This window comes from Hylobates moloch, unplaced genomic scaffold (genome assembly GCF_009828535.3).
Source record: "Hylobates moloch isolate HMO894 unplaced genomic scaffold, HMol_V3 SCAFFOLD_2, whole genome shotgun sequence".
NCBI lineage: Eukaryota > Metazoa > Chordata > Mammalia > Primates > Hylobatidae > Hylobates > Hylobates moloch.
In genome coordinates this window covers 149266016-149288267 of record NW_026652277.1, presented here as the reverse complement: position 1 = coordinate 149288267, position 22252 = coordinate 149266016, and the positions used below count along the sequence as shown (strand labels likewise).

The 22252-nt window shown below is 35.5% G+C and overlaps 1 protein-coding gene across 3 annotated transcripts in view; it reads left to right on the top strand.

Moving 5' to 3' along the window:
* MED23 (mediator complex subunit 23) overlaps window positions 1–21760 on the top strand; it is a 42472-nt gene extending 20712 nt beyond the window's left edge. For 2 of the 3 annotated variants that reach the window (XM_032159102.2, XM_032159097.2), the window contains 17 exons: window positions 862–1007; window positions 1992–2237; window positions 3157–3299; window positions 4585–4759; window positions 5406–5569; window positions 7633–7757; window positions 9042–9247; window positions 9334–9514; window positions 11104–11274; window positions 11642–11858; window positions 13467–13703; window positions 14619–14784; window positions 15330–15402; window positions 16260–16474; window positions 18048–18168; window positions 18895–19026; window positions 20651–21760. In XM_032159102.2, coding sequence (XP_032014993.1) covers window positions 862–1007; window positions 1992–2237; window positions 3157–3299; window positions 4585–4759; window positions 5406–5569; window positions 7633–7757; window positions 9042–9247; window positions 9334–9514; window positions 11104–11274; window positions 11642–11858; window positions 13467–13703; window positions 14619–14784; window positions 15330–15402; window positions 16260–16474; window positions 18048–18168; window positions 18895–19026; window positions 20651–20818 — 2886 coding nt within the window. In that variant the 3' untranslated portion in view covers window positions 20819–21760. The remainder of the gene's footprint in view (window positions 1–861; window positions 1008–1991; window positions 2238–3156; window positions 3300–4584; window positions 4760–5405; window positions 5570–7632; window positions 7758–9041; window positions 9248–9333; window positions 9515–11103; window positions 11275–11641; window positions 11859–13466; window positions 13704–14618; window positions 14785–15329; window positions 15403–16259; window positions 16475–18047; window positions 18169–18894; window positions 19027–20650) is intronic. The other variant, XM_032159111.2, reaches the window with a different exon arrangement.
* Window positions 21761–22252: the final 492 nt, after the last annotated feature.

Genomic DNA, 22252 nt, shown 5'->3' with positions numbered 1-22252 from the left:
GTGCAATGGCATGATCTCAGCTCACTGCAACCTCCACCTCCTGGGTTCAAGCAATTCTCCTGCCTCAGCCTCCCGAGTAGCTGAGATTACAGGCGCATGCCAACATGCCCGACTAATTTTTGTATTTTTGGTAGAGACAGGGTTTTGCCGTGTTGGCCAGGCTGGTCTTGAACTCCTGACCTTAGGTGATCCACCCAGAAAATTTTAAGATGAAACGAGTATTTCTTGATGATGGGTATAACATGGTGGGGTTACTGTAACCCCACCATGCACTAGCTGTAACCCCACCATGTTATATCCATCATCAAGAAATACTCGTTTCATCTTTCCTCCTTATTTTTTTTGTTAATGTTCGGCAATTTTCAAGCAAATCCCAGACACCCATATCATTTTATCCATTAATAGTCAATATGTTTAATGATAATTATTTAGGTTGCGTATTTCTTAGATTTTTGTATGTTCTTAAAAATTATTATGAGACTTTTAGAAAGTCTTGTTTTTAGTTACATTTATCACTTTAGTAAGATTTCATGATGATGTGTTTTAATTTTTAAAAAATAAAAATTAAAAATTTATTTTTATTTGAGAATGCTCTGTGATAGTAGCAAAAGCTTGACAAAGCATCTGTGAATTTGTGTTACTAAAAGCAAGTAAAAACATATACCAAATAAAGCATCTTGTAATAATTTCAAAATTTTATGGCTGTTAGACCTTCTGATTTGTATTATTGAATTATCGGGGCTAAAGTAAGACATGATATGATAAAAAGAGTTATATTAGAAATTGATTACTAAAATACACATAATTATTTAATTCTTCTCTTTCTTCTATCGCGTTATTTTTCAAATTGTTATTTTTCAGTATATCCCAGTTCCTGATATTAACAAACCCCAGTCAACCCATGCCTTTGCAATGACTTGTATTTGGATTCATCTCAATAGAAAAGCTCAAAATGACAACTCCAAGCTACAGATTCCAATACCTCATTCCCTGAGACTTCACCATGAGTAAGTTATTTGTTGCTTGATACTTAATTTTCTTGTTTAATTAATAGCGGATTGTAGACTAATATTGGTCTTGGTGTTTGTGTGAAATTTGGAAATCTCCCCATACCCACTATAGGTAAGGGCAAATACTTGATGTACATGTCATAGCAAGAGAATCTGACCAGTACCTATATCAGGAAACAGCTACAAGATTAGTCTCGCTTATATGTATAGATTTTTTGTTTTTTAATTTTCAAGGCTGATCTTCAGTTGTATATGTTATACTTTAAAGTTATTAATATAATGAAAGCATATCAATTTTTATAAATGTAAAAATGTTTCAGAATTTCTCAAGTGCTTGGAACTTGAGCATAAGCTGACTGAGATATCATTCATCTCTGGGCTGCCAGGATTGATTGAGCTGATCTGGCTGGCATGCCCCTTAATATCTCTTCCAAAGTTGTGATGACTCAAAGAAGATACCATTCTTAGATAGTATTGTATTGTAGTCAAGGAAGCCTAACTTCCCACCTAGAACTTGTGAAAAGGACTGTCACATCTCTTCATAGGAGATGGCGGGGTTGTCAGACTTGATATGTCATTTGGTTTTCATTTTATGAGACACCCCTTAACCACCTTCTCATAGTGGTATCTGTAATGAAGACATTGTTGTGTTTATACAGCCAGACAATAAATAGAAACCTGGTTCATAGACTTGTGAGTTATTTCTTCATTCTCTGAAACTTAGCCTAATATGGTGGTTATATATGTAGTACATACTTAACGGTACCCATTAATTGTTATTTAATATTATTTTTCTTCTGAAATGCTACTCAAACTTCTATGTGTATTCCCACTGTACATTTCACACAGAAACTATAATACCTATAGGAACAAAGATAGCATTAATAAATAATTGCATAAAATTGAACTTTTAAAAAAATACAAATTAACATTATGGAAGTTATTTTCATTTTTTCTTTTTGATGGAACGTGAATTTTTAGGTTCCTGCAGCAGAGTCTGAGAAATAAAAGTTTACAGATGAATGACTATAAGATTGCTCTATTGTGTAATGCATACTCTACAAATTCAGAATGTTTTACATTACCCATGGGAGCTCTGGTAGAAACTATTTATGGAAATGGAATTATGAGGATACCTCTCCCTGGAACAAACTGTATGGCTTCAGGATCTATTACCCCCTTACCTATGAACCTCCTGGATTCACTGACAGTTCATGCCAAAATGAGGTATGTTCTTTTTATTAATTTGGTTCCATGTCAGGGAATTGATACGAGTATAGTATAAACCTTTATTTCATGATTTTATGTGTGTATTTTTTCATAGTCAGGTACATTTAAGAAAAAAAATTAGCTTTATTTTATTACAAAAGTAAATATTTTTTATTATAGGAATTCTAGGATATACAAACCCAAAGAAAGTAGTTGTCATAATCTCTCTATGAGAGATAAGCATTATAAAAATTTTTTGCACATATTTTTTTCATTTTTTATAGATAGTTAAGAATGAGGACTAGTGTAGCTGTAGCTTCCAACATTTTTGGAAAGGGCTAGAAATCCAGATTTTTTATTACTAGTCTTTCAGCTTTTAAGTATTGGCTCAAATTTAAAACAACCACTGTATAGGCCAAGGAGAATTTGTCTGTGGGCCTCCAAGTGGAGCATCAGTCCTGGTAGAGTTATGCCCTTTTTCAAATGGTAACCATTGTGATAGAATTACACATGTGCTTCACTTGCATATATAACAGATTTGAGCAAAGCCCCATTAGAACCTAACATTTGGGTCTTAACAGTGATTTATTAAAGTAAATCTGTGACAAAAGTTATTTAATTTCCCAAATGTATTTTGATGCATCATTTGAGTGACCAAAATCCCTCAAGCATGCTCTTATGAGTTGAACCCAAAGTTTGTTTTTCCATGAGCAGGGTGATCCGTATGCATATTGAAAGTACCATAGAAACAGAATGAGTCTCAGGTTGTGCAGTGCATCCTTACCAAGTGTCCTGCACAGCTTAAACACATTAAATGAATCAACTTCATTTGAATCATTGAAGTTCAAATTTATACTAAGTTACTTCTAAGTAGAGTAGCCCCTATGCTTATATCAAAAATATGGATTTTTATTTTCTTCCCTTTTTTTCTCTTCAGCCTTATTCACAGCATTGCAACCAGGGTGATAAAACTTGCTCATGCAAAGTCCAGTGTGGCCTTGGCTCCAGCCCTAGTGGAAACTTACAGTCGTTTATTGGTCTATATGGAAATAGAGTCTTTGGGCATCAAAGGATTTATCAGTAAGACAGGACTTTCTGGTGTTTATAACTATTAACCCATTCATTAACTCTAAAGTTACTTTTCTAGGTCCTGGGGACACAGCAGAGAACAAGTCACCACCAGGCTTATGGAGGGCGGCATTAAATAAATGAAATATACAATATGTCAGATGATACATGTTATAGAGAAAAAGAAAGCAAAAAGGAATAGGAAGTGTGAGAGTCGGGGGGTTTGTTGCATTTTTAAATAAAATGGTAAGAAAAGGTTAATGTGCTAGGTGCCTGGGATGCAGTGAGCAGGATAGACCTGGTCCCTGTCCTCATGCAAATGTATTCTGCCTGAGGCAGTAATGCTGTCCTGCAGTGCATACGAAGGCTGACTGGCAATAAAGAAGGAATTTTCCTACATTGCAGAAGATACATTATAATGTCTTATTTATTATATAGTTCTGAAATAATACTTTCTTTTTTCTTTTTTTTTTTTTTTTTTTTTTCTGAGACGGAGTCTCGCTCTGTCGCCCAGGCTGGAGTGCAGTGGCGCAATCTCGGCTCACTGCAAGCTCCGCCTCCCGGGTTCACGCCATTCTCCTGCCTCAGCCTCTCCGAGTAGCTGGAACTACAGGCGCCCGCCACCACGCCCGGCTAATTTTTTGTATTTTTAGTAGAGACGTGGTTTCACCGTGGTCTCGATCTCCTGACCTCGTGATCCGCCCGCCTCGGCCTCCCAAAGTGCTGGGATTACAAGCGTGAGCCACCGCGCCTGGCCAATAATAGATACTTTCTAATATAGAAGTGTTTTTCTGATTCATGGTAATTCAAGCTTTTCACGAATACAGCATAGTCTTAATTTTAACCACAATAACTCTTCTTAGATAACTGATTGTTGAATAAAACTTTCTTGGGGGTAGGAGGAAACAAGGGCAGGTGTAATACAATTTTTTCTATTAAAAAATGAACCTCATACTTCAAAAGGTATGGAACATTAACTGTCTAAAAATAATTTAAAAGATACCAGAATTGAGAAGATTAATGTTTTTTCATATCTTGTCTCATTTTATTTTTCCAGATAAACATGATTATCAATTGCCAAATCCCAGGAAAAAAGCAAACTTGATATTATAGTTAGGATCTGAATTTTTCCTTACTGTTAAAGTAGAAAATAAGAAAATATGGAGAATATATATGTGTGTGTGCGTGTGTATTTTCACAATCAAATCTTTATATTTTACTCAATGTGACTTTCTTCAAATATCTTTTCATGCATAGCCTTTAATAATTGGTACCTTAAATTGTGTTTTTCCTCCAGGTCAGCTTTTGCCAACTGTTTTCAAATCACATGCATGGGGGATCTTACACACACTCCTTGAGATGTTTAGCTACCGGATGCATCATATTCAGCCTCATTACAGAGTTCAGCTCCTGAGTCATCTTCATACTTTGGCTGCAGTTGCACAAACAAACCAGAACCAGCTCCATCTTTGGTGAGCTCATTGAAGACCATCTTTCCTTAAGATTTATTAGAAACTTTCTTGGAGATGAGGTTCTTAATCCTTTGCCTTATAGTTGTTTTTTTTTAATTCATCTGTCATAAAACTTCTCTGCTTCTAAAGTATTTTGTTTCCAGTACAGGAGCAGAGTCCAGCTTTTTAAATAGAAACTGTTTGAGATAGTTGAGTCCTTCCTTTAGGATCTTTGGACTGAGAATTAGTACTTCCAGGGTATTTATTATTATGTTGTAACTTAGTCCTTTAGAATGCTGGTTTTAAGTATACTTCAGATTATGGTTAAAGTATCATGTCACATTGATTTTGCTTTAAATTAAAATATATTTTAGATAGAAAAATGTAATTTTTGAAATGCAGTATCTCCAGGTGAAATTTTTTAGTCCTATAGGCAACAAGCCATCTTTTTCAAATGTGTAAAAAGTCACGATTTTCACTATAAAGTTGGACACATTAGGTTTTTTAAACAAATTAAGCAACATTTATTCTCACACACGTGTTTTTTTAATTAAAGAAGGGATAGTCATAGATTGCATGTTTTTCCATTGTAATTAACCTTAGAATTAGATTTAATTCCATAATTCTGAAATTTTTTTACATTTCCTTTTATTCTCCTACTTTTCAGTGTCGAGAGCACTGCTCTCAGGCTTATAACAGCATTAGGTAGCTCAGAGGTACAACCGCAGTTTACACGCTTCCTTAGTGATCCCAAAACAGTGCTATCAGCAGAATCTGAAGAACTGAACCGAGCCTTGATATTGACCTTGGCTAGAGCAACTCATGTAACAGGTACGGTGAATGTGTGACTACAAACAACAACAGATGAATTAAAGTGTGCCATGATTCTACTAATTACTATAGGTATAACATACTAAAAAGATACTTTTAATTTGTTTGAAAAAAGCCAGTGGTTTTGATATCTTCACTATTTCACTCATTTATGGAAGCTCTTTTGTGTACCGTCATTCTATTAATAACTGGGTTGAGCATCAGTTTTCAGCTATCTTCCATAATTTTAAAGTAGTAATACTTTAAGCTTTTTGGTCTCAGGACTGCTTTACACTCTTAAAAACAAAATTGAAATTCCCAAAGAGTTTCTGTTTATATGGATTCTATCTATGGATATTTATTCTATTAGATATTAAAATTAAGTTTAAAAATATTTATTAATTTGTTTTTAAATAGCAATAATAAACATTACATGTTAATATATGATGTTATGAAAAAAAGTATATTTTCTAAAGCAAAACTTTAGTGAGAAGAGGTGCCATTGTTTCACATTTTTGCTTCTCTAATAGCTGATGTAAAGGAAGACATAGTTTGGATTCTCATCTGCTTAGACATTTAATCCATTGAAGTTTTAGTTGAAGTAAGTGAAAAATGTGGCCTCACACAGATGAGGTTGGAAAGAGAGGAGTATTTTAATAGCCTTTTCAGATAATTGGGAATGTTCTTTGACATCACATGGAAAAATGATAGTTGCTTAAAGGTTAGCTGCAATATGGAATCCAAAACCCCCAGTGAACTTCATGTACTTTGTTACGTTGTAATCTGTACATCTGTTTTGTACATTTAGTGGATTTTTAAATCCATGCATGTTTTATAACTTCATGAATTATTCATTTTGAAAATACTGGTTCACTGAGTTATGTAGATCTAGCAAATGTTGACATTTTGTTTTTTACAGTATCAGAAAATTACATTTGTTAATATCACTGCAAAGTTTATTAGAAAAATCTAAGTTTTAGAATGCTATCATGTCATGGTAGATACAGGTTTTCCAAAATTTCAATTTGTACTTAAGGTCCAATTTTATCATTGGTAAAAGTTACTATCATTTGTTTTCCTTAAAGTGACAAGCTCATTTTGTTAATTTTCAAGAAAATGTCTGCTAAATACATAAGTCTAGCTAGCTATAGTTTTCTGTCAGACGTTCTTTCATGTAAAATTGGAATTCAAAAAAAAAAAAAGCAGCTGATTTAACTCAGTGCTCAGTCAGTCACACAAGTGCACAAGTGTTTTTCCTCAAAACACCCATCAAACTTTGGAACACTAGGCATATGCTTCCCCTTTTGTTACATATGATATTAAAAATAGATGTCGAGATTGACACTGGCACTTTTCTTTCACTGAGTGCATGTGGTGGAGAATACAAAGCCTTTTCATCTAGTCTGGCACCACTGTTTGATTTGTGCTTAGGACCAGCAGTTTTACCACCATTGCTTTTGCACCGTCAGTGCTCATATCAAGTGAAAAAGCCAATGATATCTTCTTATTATTATTTGACCTCATTGAATCTTTGAAGGGCTATTGGGGAATCACCCAGAGGTCTACAGACCACACTTTAGAACTGATGTTTTAAAGAGATAGTTATTGATTTTAGCAACCTCAAATACTTTTATGTAAATTATGTTTGTTTTACGTAAAGAACCCTCTTCAATTCTGAGATTTATACATGTATTATCTAATTATTTCACTCCCCAAAAAAGACATCTTTCTTTCTTCTATTCCCTTGGCCGAATAACGTACTACTAAATCAATGTCAAAGTAAATGAACAGTAGTGGTGGGCTTGTATTACTGTTATCACTGGTACTCTGTAACCTCAAAAAAAGAAAGATTCCAAATGTCTTTTGTCATCTTTTCATAAATTGTTCTCATATTTTCTAATGTGATCATCCAGATCACTCACAAACTAAGCAAATTTAGGTTCTAAGCTGAATATAACTAGTTAAGCAATGAATGCACTGCAATGAAATTCTCAGTGTACATAATTATTATTTTCACTATAATCTTTTATGAATTGTGGATATAATCATTTATATCTGGATTACATCTATTTGTTTATGTTTAGATTTTTTTACAGGCTCTGATTCAATTCAGGGAACTTGGTGTAAAGACATACTTCAGACCATCATGAGTTTCACTCCACATAATTGGGCTTCACACACCCTGAGCTGTTTTCCAGGCCCACTACAGGTAATTTGGTCTTGAATTACTTACTGAATACACATGAAATCCTTCTTCCCATTCACAATGGTATTCTAGAGTGAGTCTTGGTGACTTCTGAATAAAATTAGCTTTTATTTATTTTAAAAAATATTTAGGGGCTGGGCGTGGTGGCACAAGCCTCTAGTCCTAACTGCTTGAGCGGCTGAAGCAAGGGGGATGGCTTGAGCCCAGGAATTCAAGGTCACAAGGAACTATGGTCACGTCACATCACTGTACCACAGCCTGGGTGACAGAGGGTCTGCCCTGTCTCTAGAAAAAAAAAAAAAAAAAGTCATTACTTACAAAATCTCTCAAGTTGTTCGGTGTCCTACTCTGGTACTGGACGTGCTTCTAAAAATTTAATTATTATGGTTTCATCTTAGTTAACAGTTTTAAGGGGAGGAAGAGTAGAAAGAGGAAAAAAATAAAAGTGAAAAAAATTGAAAAAGAGAAAAAAATAGTTAATGGTTTTAGAATCTCATGAAAATTAACATAGTACCTGAAAATTTTTTTCTCTCTCATAGAACTGAAATGGGGAGAATTATAATGTAATGGAGCTTCACAGAGTGCACATAATATGACACTTCACTGAATTTTTTTCTTAATCACAGAAAAACTGTAAACCTGGCTTTTCTAATAGGGAGAAAGGCAAACCTCATCTGTCTTCTCCTTTTCAGAAAAAATGTTAGGCATGATGAACATCCATTTTTCATAACTCCTGGTAGGGCTAGAGCATTTGGTTTTTAAATTTATGAAATCACCTGGAGGGCTTGCTAAGCTACAGTTGGCTGGGCCCCCAGCCACAGAGCTTCTGATTCAGGAAATCTGGGATAAGGTCTTAGAATTCTGCATTTCTTATAAGACCCAGATGATGCTGATACTGCTGGTGTTGGGACCACACTCTGGGAATCACTGGGCTAGTGCAATGGATTTTCCTTAAAGACACTAACATATGTAGCCAAAGGGTAGACACATTTCATTCTTTTTTTCTTTTTAAGATTGGCGGAAGTATCAACAGATGATTGAAGAAGCTTTGAATTCAGGCTTGCTTAGAATTTCCATTTAGGAAATCTAGGAAAAGGAATCTTGGAGATAATCTAGTCAAGCTTATGTATTTTCCAGACACAGAAATTCAGGCCTTAATTGCTGAGTTGCTCAAGGTCACCTAGAGTTTATTAATGTCAGAACCAAGTCTAGAACTGGTTTATTAACTCCATATCCAGTGCTCTTTCTACTATAACCAATGAAATAAACTTCTGATCCTCTTTTTAGGCATTCTTCAAACAAAATAATGTGCCTCAGGAAAGCCGTTTTAATCTGAAAAAAAATGTGGAGGAGGAGTATAGGAAGTGGAAGTCAATGAGCAATGAAAACGACATTATTACCCACTTCTCTATGCAGGGCTCCCCTCCTCTCTTTCTTTGTCTTCTCTGGAAAATGCTGTTGGAAACAGATCATATTAATCAGATTGGCTATAGGTAAGTCAAAAACCTAATTTGCATTCCATTTGGCAAACTTGTATCCATATAACAATGGAGTTTATGTTTTACTCTCTGCCTTCCAGAGTATTAGAGAGAATTGGAGCCAGGGCCTTGGTAGCCCATGTGAGGACATTTGCAGATTTCCTAGTATATGAGTTTTCTACATCAGCAGGGGGTCAGCAACTCAATAAATGCATTGAAATTCTTAATGACATGGTATGGAAGTATAACATTGTTACACTGGACAGATTAATTCTCTGCCTGGTAAGAATAAATATGTTTCTAAGCTTATTCTCTTTTAGATCAAGATGTGTGACTAATATGTCTTATGCCGATCTGCTCTATATTGCTTTGAAGGATTTAATGAATTTATACTATATCAAGCATTGCTTTCACTTCCCTAAAGAGCTAGAAATTCTCCAATTTCTTTTTTTGTTTGTTTTTGTTTTTTTGTTTGTTTTTTGAGACAGGGTCTCGCTCTGTCGCCCAGTGTAGTGGCTTGATCATGGCTCACTGCAGCCTCAACCTCCTGGGCTCAAGCATTCTCCTCCTGCCTCAGCCTCCTAAGTAGCTGGGAGTACAGGCATATGCCACTATACCCAGCTAATTTTTTTTCTTTTTAACTTTTTTATAGAGATGGGGTTTATCCATATTGCCCAGGCTGGTCTCAAACTCCTGGGCTGAAGCAATCCACCCTCTTCAGCTTCTCAAAGTGCTGGGATTACAGGCGTGAGCTACTGCTTCCAGCCCCAATTTCCTTATTCATTCATTTAATAAGTCCATATTGAATATCAACTGTGTTCTATGTATAGAAGGTACAGAAGTAAATAAAATAGATGTAGTCCTAGCCTTGTGATACTTTGAAAATATGAGCAATTAGACCCTGAGTTGATTTTCCAAAACTCCCACTAGAGGGAGGAAGTAGCAGTAAGTCACTGTGTTTCTTTACAGAGTGCTAATATAACCATTTCGGTACACTTTGGTAACAACCATTCCCCCAATTTTTTTTTTTCTCCTGACTTTGATGTCTATTTCCAGTAGATTTTTTTTTTTTTTTTTTTTTTTTTTTGATATGGAGTCTTACTCTGTCACCCAGGCTGGTGTGCAGTGGCGTGATGCTGGCTCACTGCAAGCTCTGCCTCCCGGGTTCATGCCATTATCCTGCCTCAGCCTCCCAAGTAGCTGGGACTACAGGTGCCCACCACCACACCCAGCTAATTTTTTGTATTTTTAGTAGAGATGGGGTTTCACCGTGTTAGCCAGGATGGTCTCGATCTCCTGACCTTGTGTTCTGCCCGCCTCAGCCTCCGAAAGTGCTGGGATTACAAGTGTGAGCCACAGTGCCTGGCCTTCGGTAGTTCTTTAAAAAGATACTGAAGTAGGCTGGAAAATGCTACATTGAAAAAAATTCTATGGTGGTGATATTTGGAGTGGCATAGTTTAACATTAACCCCTTAGCTGTGGAGCATAGATATAAAAGTAGTTATTATATTTTAGGGGAAATAATGTAAATCTATAAATCAATAAGATATCAGGATAAGATGGAGGTGTAGAAAAAATATTTCTAGGAAACAGTGAGAAATCTTATCTGCTTAGGTGATAGATGTGAAAGATAGATTAAATTTTTAAAAATAAAGATGGACATCCCAGGCAGAAGGAGTAGTAAGCCAAAAATAGGCAAGAAAGGTCATATATGTTTGGGGAATGCTGAACAGTTGGTTTGGGATAGACTAGATGTCTAAGGAAATTATAATAGTGAAATTTTACTTTGTTAAAATTTAGGCTTTCAGATGGCCCTCACGATTTTACACAGGTTGAACATTTTCATATAATGTTTATGTTGTTTTTCAAAGGCCATGCGTAGTCATGAAGGAAATGAAGCCCAGGTTTGTTATTTCATAATTCAGTTGCTGTTACTCAAACCAAACGATTTTAGAAATCGAGTAAGTGACTTTGTGAAGGAAAATTCCCCAGAGCACTGGTTACAGAATGACTGGCACACCAAGCACATGAATTATCACAAGGTACTAGTTCTAATTAGTATTTCAAATAATCCTTTTAAAGCCATACTTGAGTATTTGATGAATTGATTTGGCCATTTTCTCTCTGGTTCTAATGTTTTTTCTCTTGTCTATATAGAAGTAAGTTAGCTCTCTGAACTTCTTCAAGGTTTGAGAGTAAGGTTTGAGAGTTTCTATAATGTTGAGAATAAATTGAAACTACAGTTTTAGTGGACATAAGTACTTATATAAAAAGAAGTAAAGTATAATCAAGTATAATTTTAAATGTTTCCTTGCAAAAAAAAATCTCAACAATGTTTTCATGTTTAGCTCTTTAAAGAGAATTTTTTTTAAAATGCTCTAACCATTTATCATCTTCTCAATTCCACAGAAATATCCAGAGAAGTTGTATTTTGAAGGCCTCGCAGAACAGGTGGATCCTCCTGTACAGATCCAGTCTCCCTATCTGCCCATCTATTTTGGGAATGTGTGTCTTCGATTCCTTCCAGTATTTGATATAGTAATCCACAGATTTTTAGAGTTGCTTCCAGTATCCAAATCACTGGAGACTCTACTGGATCACCTAGGAGGCTTATATAAATTTCATGGTGAGCTTTTTCAAATTTTAATTTCATCTAATATCTCCGTTATCAAAAGTAGGATGGGCAGGACCACATGGTAATAGTGGCTCTAAAGGTTTTATCTGAATTATTTTAAAAATGAAGTGTTTTGAGGATAAGTACTATGGATGGTGCCGTGAAGTATAAAATATATAACATAAAAATATAAACAAAAGTATGAGTTCAGAACAGGGTGATGTTACTGTAAACTAAACAGATCTTGGCAGCCTTCTTGGGTGGGTAGGATTTGAACTTGATGCATCCAATTTATAGCAGCAGCAGGGAAAAGACAGCATACGAGGCAGAAGGGATCATTTGGGGAAAGTCATGGAGGAGATAAAATAAGGTATATTTGAAGAAAAATGGCTACGTTGGGTTGAACTGAAAATTCTTACCAGAGAGTTCTAGAAATAAGGTTGGAAAGACAGATTGTACCTGACTGTAGATCACCTTGAATGCTAGGCTGATTTTATAATTGCAGATAATAATCAACTGGAAGTTATTGAGTATGATCATGGCATAGGAAACATTATTTCAGAAAGATACATCCAGTTATAGTTGGCAGCAGTCTTAGGATGAAGCCATTACAAGGACATGTCAAAAAGCTCAGTTGTGTGATTAGTATCTAAGCAACAATGGTTGCATTGAAAATGAGAAAAAAGGGACAAATGGTCACAAAAGAAGGAACAGGACTTGATTGGCTGGTTATAAGGAGAGTATTGAAAGAAAAAGACAACTAAAATTTTAAGCATAGTAACTGGAGAGTGGCCAGGGTCAGTGACAGAAATGTGAAGGTCCTGGAGCAGCCACTATGGGAACAAAGTGTTTGTCTGGTGGGCAGTCCTGCTTCATCTTTCAGATACCTTCCCTCAAAGCAGAAGTATGAATTGTGTGTTAACATGATAGAATAGGCATAAAGTTCAAGTGAGCGTTCTTTTAAAAACATTTTTCTTTTGGATTCGGTAATATACGTACTTGATGGGGAAGAGTATACAGTGAAAGGTAATTAGTCCCATCCTGGCCTCCAGCTAGCCAGTTTCTTTTGTAGGCAGCCAATGTTACCAGTCTCTTGCCATCCCCTCTTAGATATCCTGGCTGGTTTGTTTGTTTTTAACACAAGTAAAATATAATACACATATTGTTCTGTGTCCTGTTTGTTTCAACTTTATCAAGTATTAGGGTTGGTCATTTGTATTAGTACGTAAACAGCTGCCTCATACATGCCATAATTTACTTTATCAGCCCCCGTTTTTGACCTTTTAGGCTGTTTTTCATCTTTCGCTAGTGTAAACAGGGCTGCAATGACATCCCTTGTATGTCAAGGGATTAAAATTTATGCAGGATAAATTTTCAGAAATGGAATTGCTTACACTTAAATAAAAACAAATATAAATACAAACTGTATATTACTAGAAACATTCTGAGCCTTCTGCCTCTCCTCAGATTAAAATATTCATAGTATACAATTGCCCAGCATGTGAAGTTGTTTCATAAATCTTCTGAGCTGTTTTTCAGTTATCTGGAAAGCAGTTATCAGTTTTTCACAGTTATTAGTAACCAGTTAAACATTGTGGTGGTATGTTTTTTTCTTGGCAGATCGTCCAGTGACTTATCTGTATAACACTCTGCACTATTATGAAATGCACCTGAGAGACCGCGCATTTCTCAAACGAAAACTCGTCCATGCAATCATTGGCTCTCTCAAGGATAATCGACCGCAGGGCTGGTGTCTAAGTGACACTTACCTGAAATGCGCTATGAATGCACGAGAGGAAAATCCTTGGGTTCCAGATGACACCTACTATTGCAGATTGATTGGCAGACTGGTCGATAATATCCTTTTTATTGTGATTTTAGACTCCCAGAAATAACAGTATTTTGATTTGTGAGAACATATTTTTTCTTTTAAAGTAATTTTTAATATATTTCAAGGTTTTAATTTTTTTTAAGATCACTTCCATTTTCATCTCTGTAAAGGTTTGAAATCTTAAATTAGCAGCATCATGTCAGATAGGCTGAAATTCTATTAAAATTTATATGTTAGAACTTGAGGATAAGTGGTAAAAAAATTATATTTAAAAATAGACTTTATGGAGATTTGTTTCAAAGAAAAAATCTTATTCTTACTATGTTTTGTAGCACATGTATCTGTGTGCTACTGGAGAACGTAGGATCTTGTTACTTTAATGTTTGTATTAAATAATAAATGATAAAATGTATTTTTCTTTATTGAAAAGATATATTTTAGTGAAAATATACTTGGATGTTTATTTCTTCATTTTGATTTTATGTTTTCAGTTATTATCACTCTATACTTAATGTCTATAACCATACCACTATTTTACTAGGTAGAGAAATTCTATGTAAATGAGCATGACTTATTTTCCTACACAAATGAATTTATTTTCTGAAGCAAAAGAATGACTCGTTAGAAAATAATTTTCATATTAATGTCTTATAACTATTAAAAGAAATAGGCTCATGAAACATAGGTATACCTTGGTTGCATCTGTGGCTATTATATGTCATATTTATAAGAACCCACCTGTAAGACCAACCATTTATACCTGTGGTTAATCAAATGGTTGCTCTTAACACATTTCAATCATGTCAAACTCATTTATATTTGGTTTGTATTTGCCTCTTCATCTCCCTAAGTGTAAATAAATCACTTCTTGGCAGCTCATAATCAGATAAATTGACAATCAGATGAGATAGTCCAATTGTTATTGCTTTAACTGTGTGCACCGATGGCTGGCAAATCTCCTGGTCCCTTTCCAAACTGTGACTGGAGATTCAATGAGTTTCCCAACCCAGCTGCCCATGCTCTCCATGTTACTTGTGTGGAGCTCATGGCCTTGGCAGTTTCAGGCAAAGAGGTTGGGAATGCCCTTCTAAATGTTGTCCTAAAGAGGTATGTATTCTGGTTCATGCAGTAAGATTTGTTGTTTATTTGTAAACAGAATGGTATTCTATTTGGAACTGTAAGACAAACCTGTTGCCGCAAGGGTGATGCACATTGGATGAGGACTGTTTTCTGGTTCCAGATCTTGTCTTTGTGATATAGGAGTTATGGAATGAGCCCTGGACAGGATCCTAAGATCCGGGTTTGTTCCTACTTCTACTCGTTAATAGCAGTTAGACATTTAATATAGGAATAATGTTAACTTGTCACTTAAAACAAGATTATTTTCATCTTGTTTTCAAGATTTCAAGATTCTTTTAAAAATTAGCATGAAGTATGGGATAATGATTGGGGAGGAAGTATTTTTTAAAAAGCCTTCTTGAGCTTTCATGCATATTACATTTTTATTCAATAAAAAATTCCCCATTGTTTTATTGAAATGGATTAGTTGTCAATCCTCTGAATTAGATATATTCTTTAAAAATAAGATCCATTGTCAGCCATCTAAAATGTTTTTATAAATTCATACTTACATTCTTTTTTGCCGGTTGCAGTCAGCCTTTAGTGCCAAGAGAGAACATTACAGCATGGATGAATGCAATTGGTTTGATCATCACTGCCCTACCAGTGAGTTAATAATTGTGTTTGTACTTAGTGATGAAATACAGCCAGCTGTTTTATGTCAGCAAAAAAGAAAAAGATGCATATAGGATGCCCTTGTATGGGACGTCATGCAAATTAATGAAGTATTTTATGTTTTTAAAGTTTTTTCATATTATTACTGCTTTAAAAATCTACAGTGACTAGTTTTTACTTTTCTGTATTAGATCTAAATATATCTATGTGACTTACAGGTCTCTGCATTTTCTGGTACCACCTTACCTATCCAACTTTAGTTTTTACATCATAGCCTGATCTACTCTTGGCCACTTAACATGTTGTATATCTACAGCCTTTGTTCCTGCAGATAGTGCTTAAGATATGTTTTAGGTACTTCTGAATGTGAGGGAATAAGACATTTTTCTTATTCCAGAACCTTCTTTCCATCACCTTCTCTAAAGCCTATTCATTCTTTGCTAGCTTAGAGCCTCCTTTCTCAGTGAATGAAGCCTTCCCTGACTTTTCCGGCTCACGTGAAGACTCCTTTCTCTGACCTCCACACATATTTTTTTAAAGTTTATTATTTTTAAATAAATAATAAAGCTATAGATTTATTGTTTGATAAATTAATTGATTTACTGCATAGTATATATCAGGTACCTAAATGAGCTGGACAGATATATGTATGGAGCCCCCTAACTCACAGGTACTTCTCCCAGGTTGTTACTGACTTAATTTGACCAGTTACAAAGTCACCCAACTGTATTGTGCAGAAGCTGGAAAAATAGAAAACTTTAAAGAATGAGAAAACACTATTATTTTAGACTTTGGGGTGGAATGCTGGATAAGTGATATTTTTCACTAGCTTTCCTCCGATTTTAAAGGAGCCATATTGGATTGTTCTTCATGATCGAATTGTGAGTATCATCAGCAGCCCCAGCTTGACGTCTGAAACAGAGTGGGTTGGCTATCCATTCCGCCTCTTTGATTTCACTGCCTGTCATCAGTCCTACTCTGAGATGAGTTGTAGCTATACATTAGCTCTCGCACATGCCGTGTGGCACCATTCTAGCATCGGACAACTTTCTCTCATTCCAAAGTAAGTAAAATAATTTCTTAAAGAAATTTGACATAGGCTGGGTGTGGTGGTTCATGCCTGTAATCCCAGCACTTCGGGAGGCTGAGGTGGGCAGATCACAAGGTCAGGCGATTGAGACCATCCTGGCCAACATGGTGAAACCCCATCTCTACTAAAAATACAAAAATTAGCTGGGCATGGTGGTGTGTGCCTGTAACGCCAGCTACTCGGAAGGCTAAGGCAGGAGAATCACTTGAACCAGAGAGTCGGAAGTTGCAGTGAACCAAGATTGCGCCACTGCACTCCAGCCTGGTGACAGAGTGAGACTCCATCTGAAAAAAAAAAAAAAAAAAGAAATTTGATGTATTTCATTTTTTTTCTAATCTTATTAACAGATGAGGTATATATTTCATTCATTAGAACAACTTGCGGCCGGGCACGGTGACTCATGCCTGTAATCCCAGCACTTTGGGAGGCCGAGATGGGTGGATCACAAGGTCAGGAGATCGAGACCATCCTGGCCAACATGGTGAAACCCTGTCTCTACTAAAAATAAAAAAATTAGCTGAGCGTGGTGGTGTGTTCCTGTAATCCCAGCTATTCAGGAGACTGAGACAGGAGAATCACTTGAACCCGGGAGGCGGAGGTTGCAGTGAGCCGAGATCGCGCCAGTGCACTCTAGCCTGGGTGACAGAGCAAGACTCTGTCTCAAAAAAAAAAAAAAAAAAAGAACAACTTGCAAAGTAGCAAAGTAAGTTAATCAGAAAGCTCCTTTTGCTTCAGAATTGTTTTTTAAAAATTGACTTGTATGTGCTAGTAATAATCTAGTAATCTAGTTTTCCACTATAGTTTGAAGAAGCTTAGTCAAATGCATGCTTTTCCCAGAATATATCCCAAAAGTTACCTTTCAAACTGAATAACTGATATTATCCTATTTTCCTGATTATTTTTCTTGACCATAATAATGGTATTAATTAGACTAAAGTTTCTTGAGAGTGGCATTTCTCTTAGTTATTCTCCTTTTATTTCAGATAATTCACCTATCAGTAGTTTTACAATTAAGAATGACTTAAATCTGATTAAAACCCCGTCTTTAGTAGAAATACAAAAAATTAGCTGAGTCTGGTAGCAGGTACCTGTAATCCCAGCACTCTGGGAGGCTGAGGTGGGTGGATCACAAGGTCAGGACATCAAGACCATCCTGGCCAACATGGTGAAACCCCATCTCTACTAAAAATAAAAAAATTAGCCAGGCGTGGTGGCGTGCGCCTGTAATCCCAACTACTCAGCAGGAGATTCGCTTAAACCCAGGAGGCGGAGGTTGCAGTGAGCCGAGATCACGCCACTGCACTCCAGCCCGGGCAACAGTGTGAGACTCCGTCTCAAAAAAAAAATAAATAAAAATAATCAAGTGAAAGTAATAGCCAGTGAGAGATGTGAGATGAATTAGAAATATTATTGTTACTAAATTAAAAGGAACTTTAAAAAAATTATATTTTATTGTAATACTTTGTAAATACTGTATGAACAAAATTCAAACAATTAAAATAATTTCAAGTCACAGGAGATTTTTATTTTTATCTTCAAATTTTAGGTTTCTTACTGAAGTACTTCTTCCTATAGTGAAGACTGAATTCCAGTTGCTTTATGTATACCATCTTGTTGGACCATTTTTACAAAGATTTCAGCAAGAGAGAACTCGTTGTATGATAGAGGTAAAATATAATCTGGGTTTCCTGTGACATGATTAAATTCTGAAGTATCTATTTAGGTTTCTTTACCAGTGTTATTGAAACTGCAGGTCACAACCATTAGTAGTGAAACTAGTTTAACAGGATCCAAGAGCAATTTTAGAGGACTTAGTGTGCCAGTAATGAATTTAGGGTGGGATGTATTAAATTGGAGATGCAGGGGAAACGCCCATCATGAAGGTTGAGAAGAGGTTAAGGATGGAGAAGTACATTTGAGATCTTACAGTGCAGAGGAGCTAATTAAAATCATGAGAATGGATGAAGTCAGTCACTTCTAACAAGATGTCGAAAATAAGGAAAGGACCCAGGAGTAGAACCTTAAAGCAAGAGCTACCAAATGGAACTAAGAAAGTATAATCCAAAGGATCCCTAGGAGTGGAGTTATCCCAGACATCAAGAGATGGTGTCTAGAAAGGGGATTGTTTATCTCTTAATTTTAAGAGAAATTACTAAACTATGAAGAGAAATTTTATTTAAGCCTGTCAGGGGCATTTTGTAGCACTATAGATTCTTTTATAAATGTAAGCCATATCATATCTCATGTGCATAGAGGTGTATATGGTATATGACAGTTCTACAGCAAAGACAGTATCCCCCAGTGCTAGTGTTGTCATGGAGCCCAGCTGCATCATGCTGAATTATTGAGTCACTTTTGATCACTTAAATAATTTTACATTATTTGTTAAATAGATTGGTGTGGCGTTTTATGACATGCTGCTAAATGTCGACCAGTGTAGCACCCATTTAAATTACATGGATCCCATCTGTGACTTCCTCTATCACATGAAGTATATGTTTACTGGTGACAGCGTGAAAGAGCAAGTAAGTTGAATTTGTTTAATTATTTTTAATGATGTTTAATTTAGAAAACTTGAACATATAGTAATAGACTTTTTTGGTTTGGGTGATTATTTTTATTTTGTCTAATTTTTTTTCTTTTAAGGAAAAAGGGTGGGTATGAGACCTTTTTAGGCAACAGAAGCATATTATTCTAGATGTAGTATTAAAGTAAATACATGTTATAATTTGTTGTACTTTTCCCCCTTGATATTTGCAACAGAACATCTGAAAAAGACCTAGAGGGTTAATTAAAGTAATCTCATTAGGGAGAAACAGTGGGATATGGCTGTTGAAATACGAGCAGAGAGGTTGTGTTATGAGTAAAGGAGGTCCTACTTCTCCTGACATTCATGGTGACATTAGACAAACCACAGCATAACTAGAAGACTAAAGTCAGGATTCTAGACTAATCCTGACTAGAGACTAACTCATGAAGAGCATTTAAAGAATATGGGAATGCTTATCCTGAAGAAAAAAGTCCTAGGGAATTATTTATGACCTCAGCATTTTGGAGGGTTTTCGTTTGGAATAGTTATTAGATTTGTTCTGTGTCACTTTAGAGCATGTATGAATTCTGGTAAAGTTAAAGGGAGGCCATCCTGACTTAGCATATGAAGAGGAACTTCCTAATGGGGATGTCTGAAAGTAGAAAAAGACCTTGAGTCATAACTGAGTTTCCTGTGTGTAGGAAACAGAATCTGGGCCATTTCAAAGGAGTGGAGGAGGTAGGACAGATGGGGAAAGTTAAGTCCATCCTCCTACCCCTCCCAGTACTTTAGGTTGAGATACCAAGGAGGTTGACTCCTTTATGTCTCAGCAGCAGTGTCAAAGAGAGTTGACCTGTTCTCTCTCATGTAAGAAAGAGAGAAATTATATCTGCTTTTGTTACAACACAGAACATGCAGAGAAACTGTAAAAGAAATTGTTTATTTGTTTGTTTGTTTTTTTTTAAAGTGTTCTTTACATTTAGGCCTAAGAAAGAAACTAACACAAGGGAGTACAGAAAGGAAAAGGTCAAAGAGCATTTGAGTAAAGCTAAGAAAGCTGTGAAACGACTTGATGTGTTTGTCTCCTTAGTGTTTCTCAAAAGAGCAGATCTAATATTATTTAGTTAATTCCAAGTGTAAATCAAAACCAAAATAATTAGTTTTGTAGATAAATGTTGCAAACATGAGTTATTCAAAGAACTTTATAATTATGCTTCATGCTTCTGTAAAGATGGCATTTTAAAAGAATGATCAACTTGGATGTATAAACTTTCCAGTGTGAACTCTGCTAGCTTTTGGTAGTGGGATGACTGGCTAGCTGGATGAGTGGATACGCTTTTGTAAGTATATGCATATATATGGATATACATATGGTATATGTACAGACATGCATATATAATATATAAGGGGTGTGTGTGAGGGAGAACATATTGTTTCTCATGCAAGAAAGAAATAATTGTATCTGCTTTTCTTAAAACGCAGAACATGTTAATAAACTTCTCATCTACCCCACGACACTCCTTAATTTATTGTCTCCAGATATGTGTAAATCCTGCTTTAAATGTGAGAAGTTGAAATTCTCTGATTAAAGTACGTTTTAATGTGTTTCTATTTCTTAGGTAGAGAAGATTATCTGTAACTTAAAACCAGCTTTAAAACTTCGTCTTCGATTCATCACACACATTAGCAAGATGGAGCCAGCTGCAGTGCCTCCACAAGCCATGAACAGTGGGTCTCCGGCACCTCAGTCTAATCAGGTGCCCGTGTCTTTACCAGTAACTCAGTGAAGCCAGACTGTACTGTGGAGAAAGTGGAAATACATCCGTCTTTGAGAGTGGACTCAAACCTTTTAAATCTGAATGCAATCATGCTATAGTGATATAGTAGAAACAGTGATGATGTTCAGATTGTTTTATTTTGATTCAAATGATGAATCTGTTGACACCTTATAACTCCCATCTCCCTATCTATATTTTTGTCTCTAAGAGATCAAGTAAGGTACATGTTGTTCATATTCATAACAAGTTATTAGAGCTACGCAGGAACGTAGAGGTATCTGTGATCAAATGACTTTTGTCATTGGCACTTTCAGTCTTTCCTATTCTAGCCGTTGTTTTTGTTTGTATTTTTTATTATTAATGACATATTTAGTCTTCAGATATATTATTTTAAAGGCACCACACATGTAAAACAGTTATTACAAATATTTTATACATAAATCTCTTTTGGTAGATTTTCAGAATAATAGAGATTTATATCAAGAAAAAGAATCTAGATTTTGTTGCATTGTAGGAGCTAACAAGTCTTCATATTCTTTTTAAAATGACTTGAAATTTTATTATAAATTTCCATAGTTTCTATCAAGGTCAACTGGCAGTTTTATTACCTTTGCTATGGACTCGAACTTACTTACTGTATAAAATTAGTTGGAAGCCATGTAAGAAAATAACATCTGAAAATTCTTGAACTTAAAATCCTGCTTAAATGGTTGATTCTCCAATTTCTTTTTTTAAAAATAAAAGTTAGTTAATTGCTTTTGCAGGTTGACGCTCTCACCTGACAGATGATGTAATTCTTCAATTTTTATAATCTTAAAATTTTTAAATTTTATATTTGTAAATACAGTACACATTTTATTTCTTGGATTTTGACAGACATTGTTAATTTTGGGGGAATTGGCATTGTGAAAGACTTGAAAACTAATGAGTAAAGTCTGCTGAATGAATAAACCGCGTGATTGTTTCATAACTCCATTGGAATGAGTGTCGGCTGTGTGCCAGGTGGTGTGCTGGCTGGGGTCAGTAGGAAAAAACTACTTTAAAGTTCATATGGAACCAAAAAAGAGCCCGCATTGCCAAGTCAATCCTAAGGCAAAAGAACAAAGCTGGAGGCATCACGCTACCTGACTTTAAACTATACTACAAGGCTACAGTAACCAAAACAGCATGGTACTGGTACCACAACAGAGACACAGATCAATGGAACAGAACAGAGCCCTCAGAAATGATGCCACATATCTACAACTATCTGATCTTTGACAAACCTGACAAAAACAAGAAATGGGGAAAGGATTCCCTATTTAATAAATGGTGCTGGGAAAACTGGCTAGCCATATGTAGAAAGCTGAAACTGGATCCCTTCCTTACACCTTATACAAAAATTAATTCAAGATGGATTAAAGACTTAAATGTTAGACCTAAAACCATTAAAATCCTACAAGA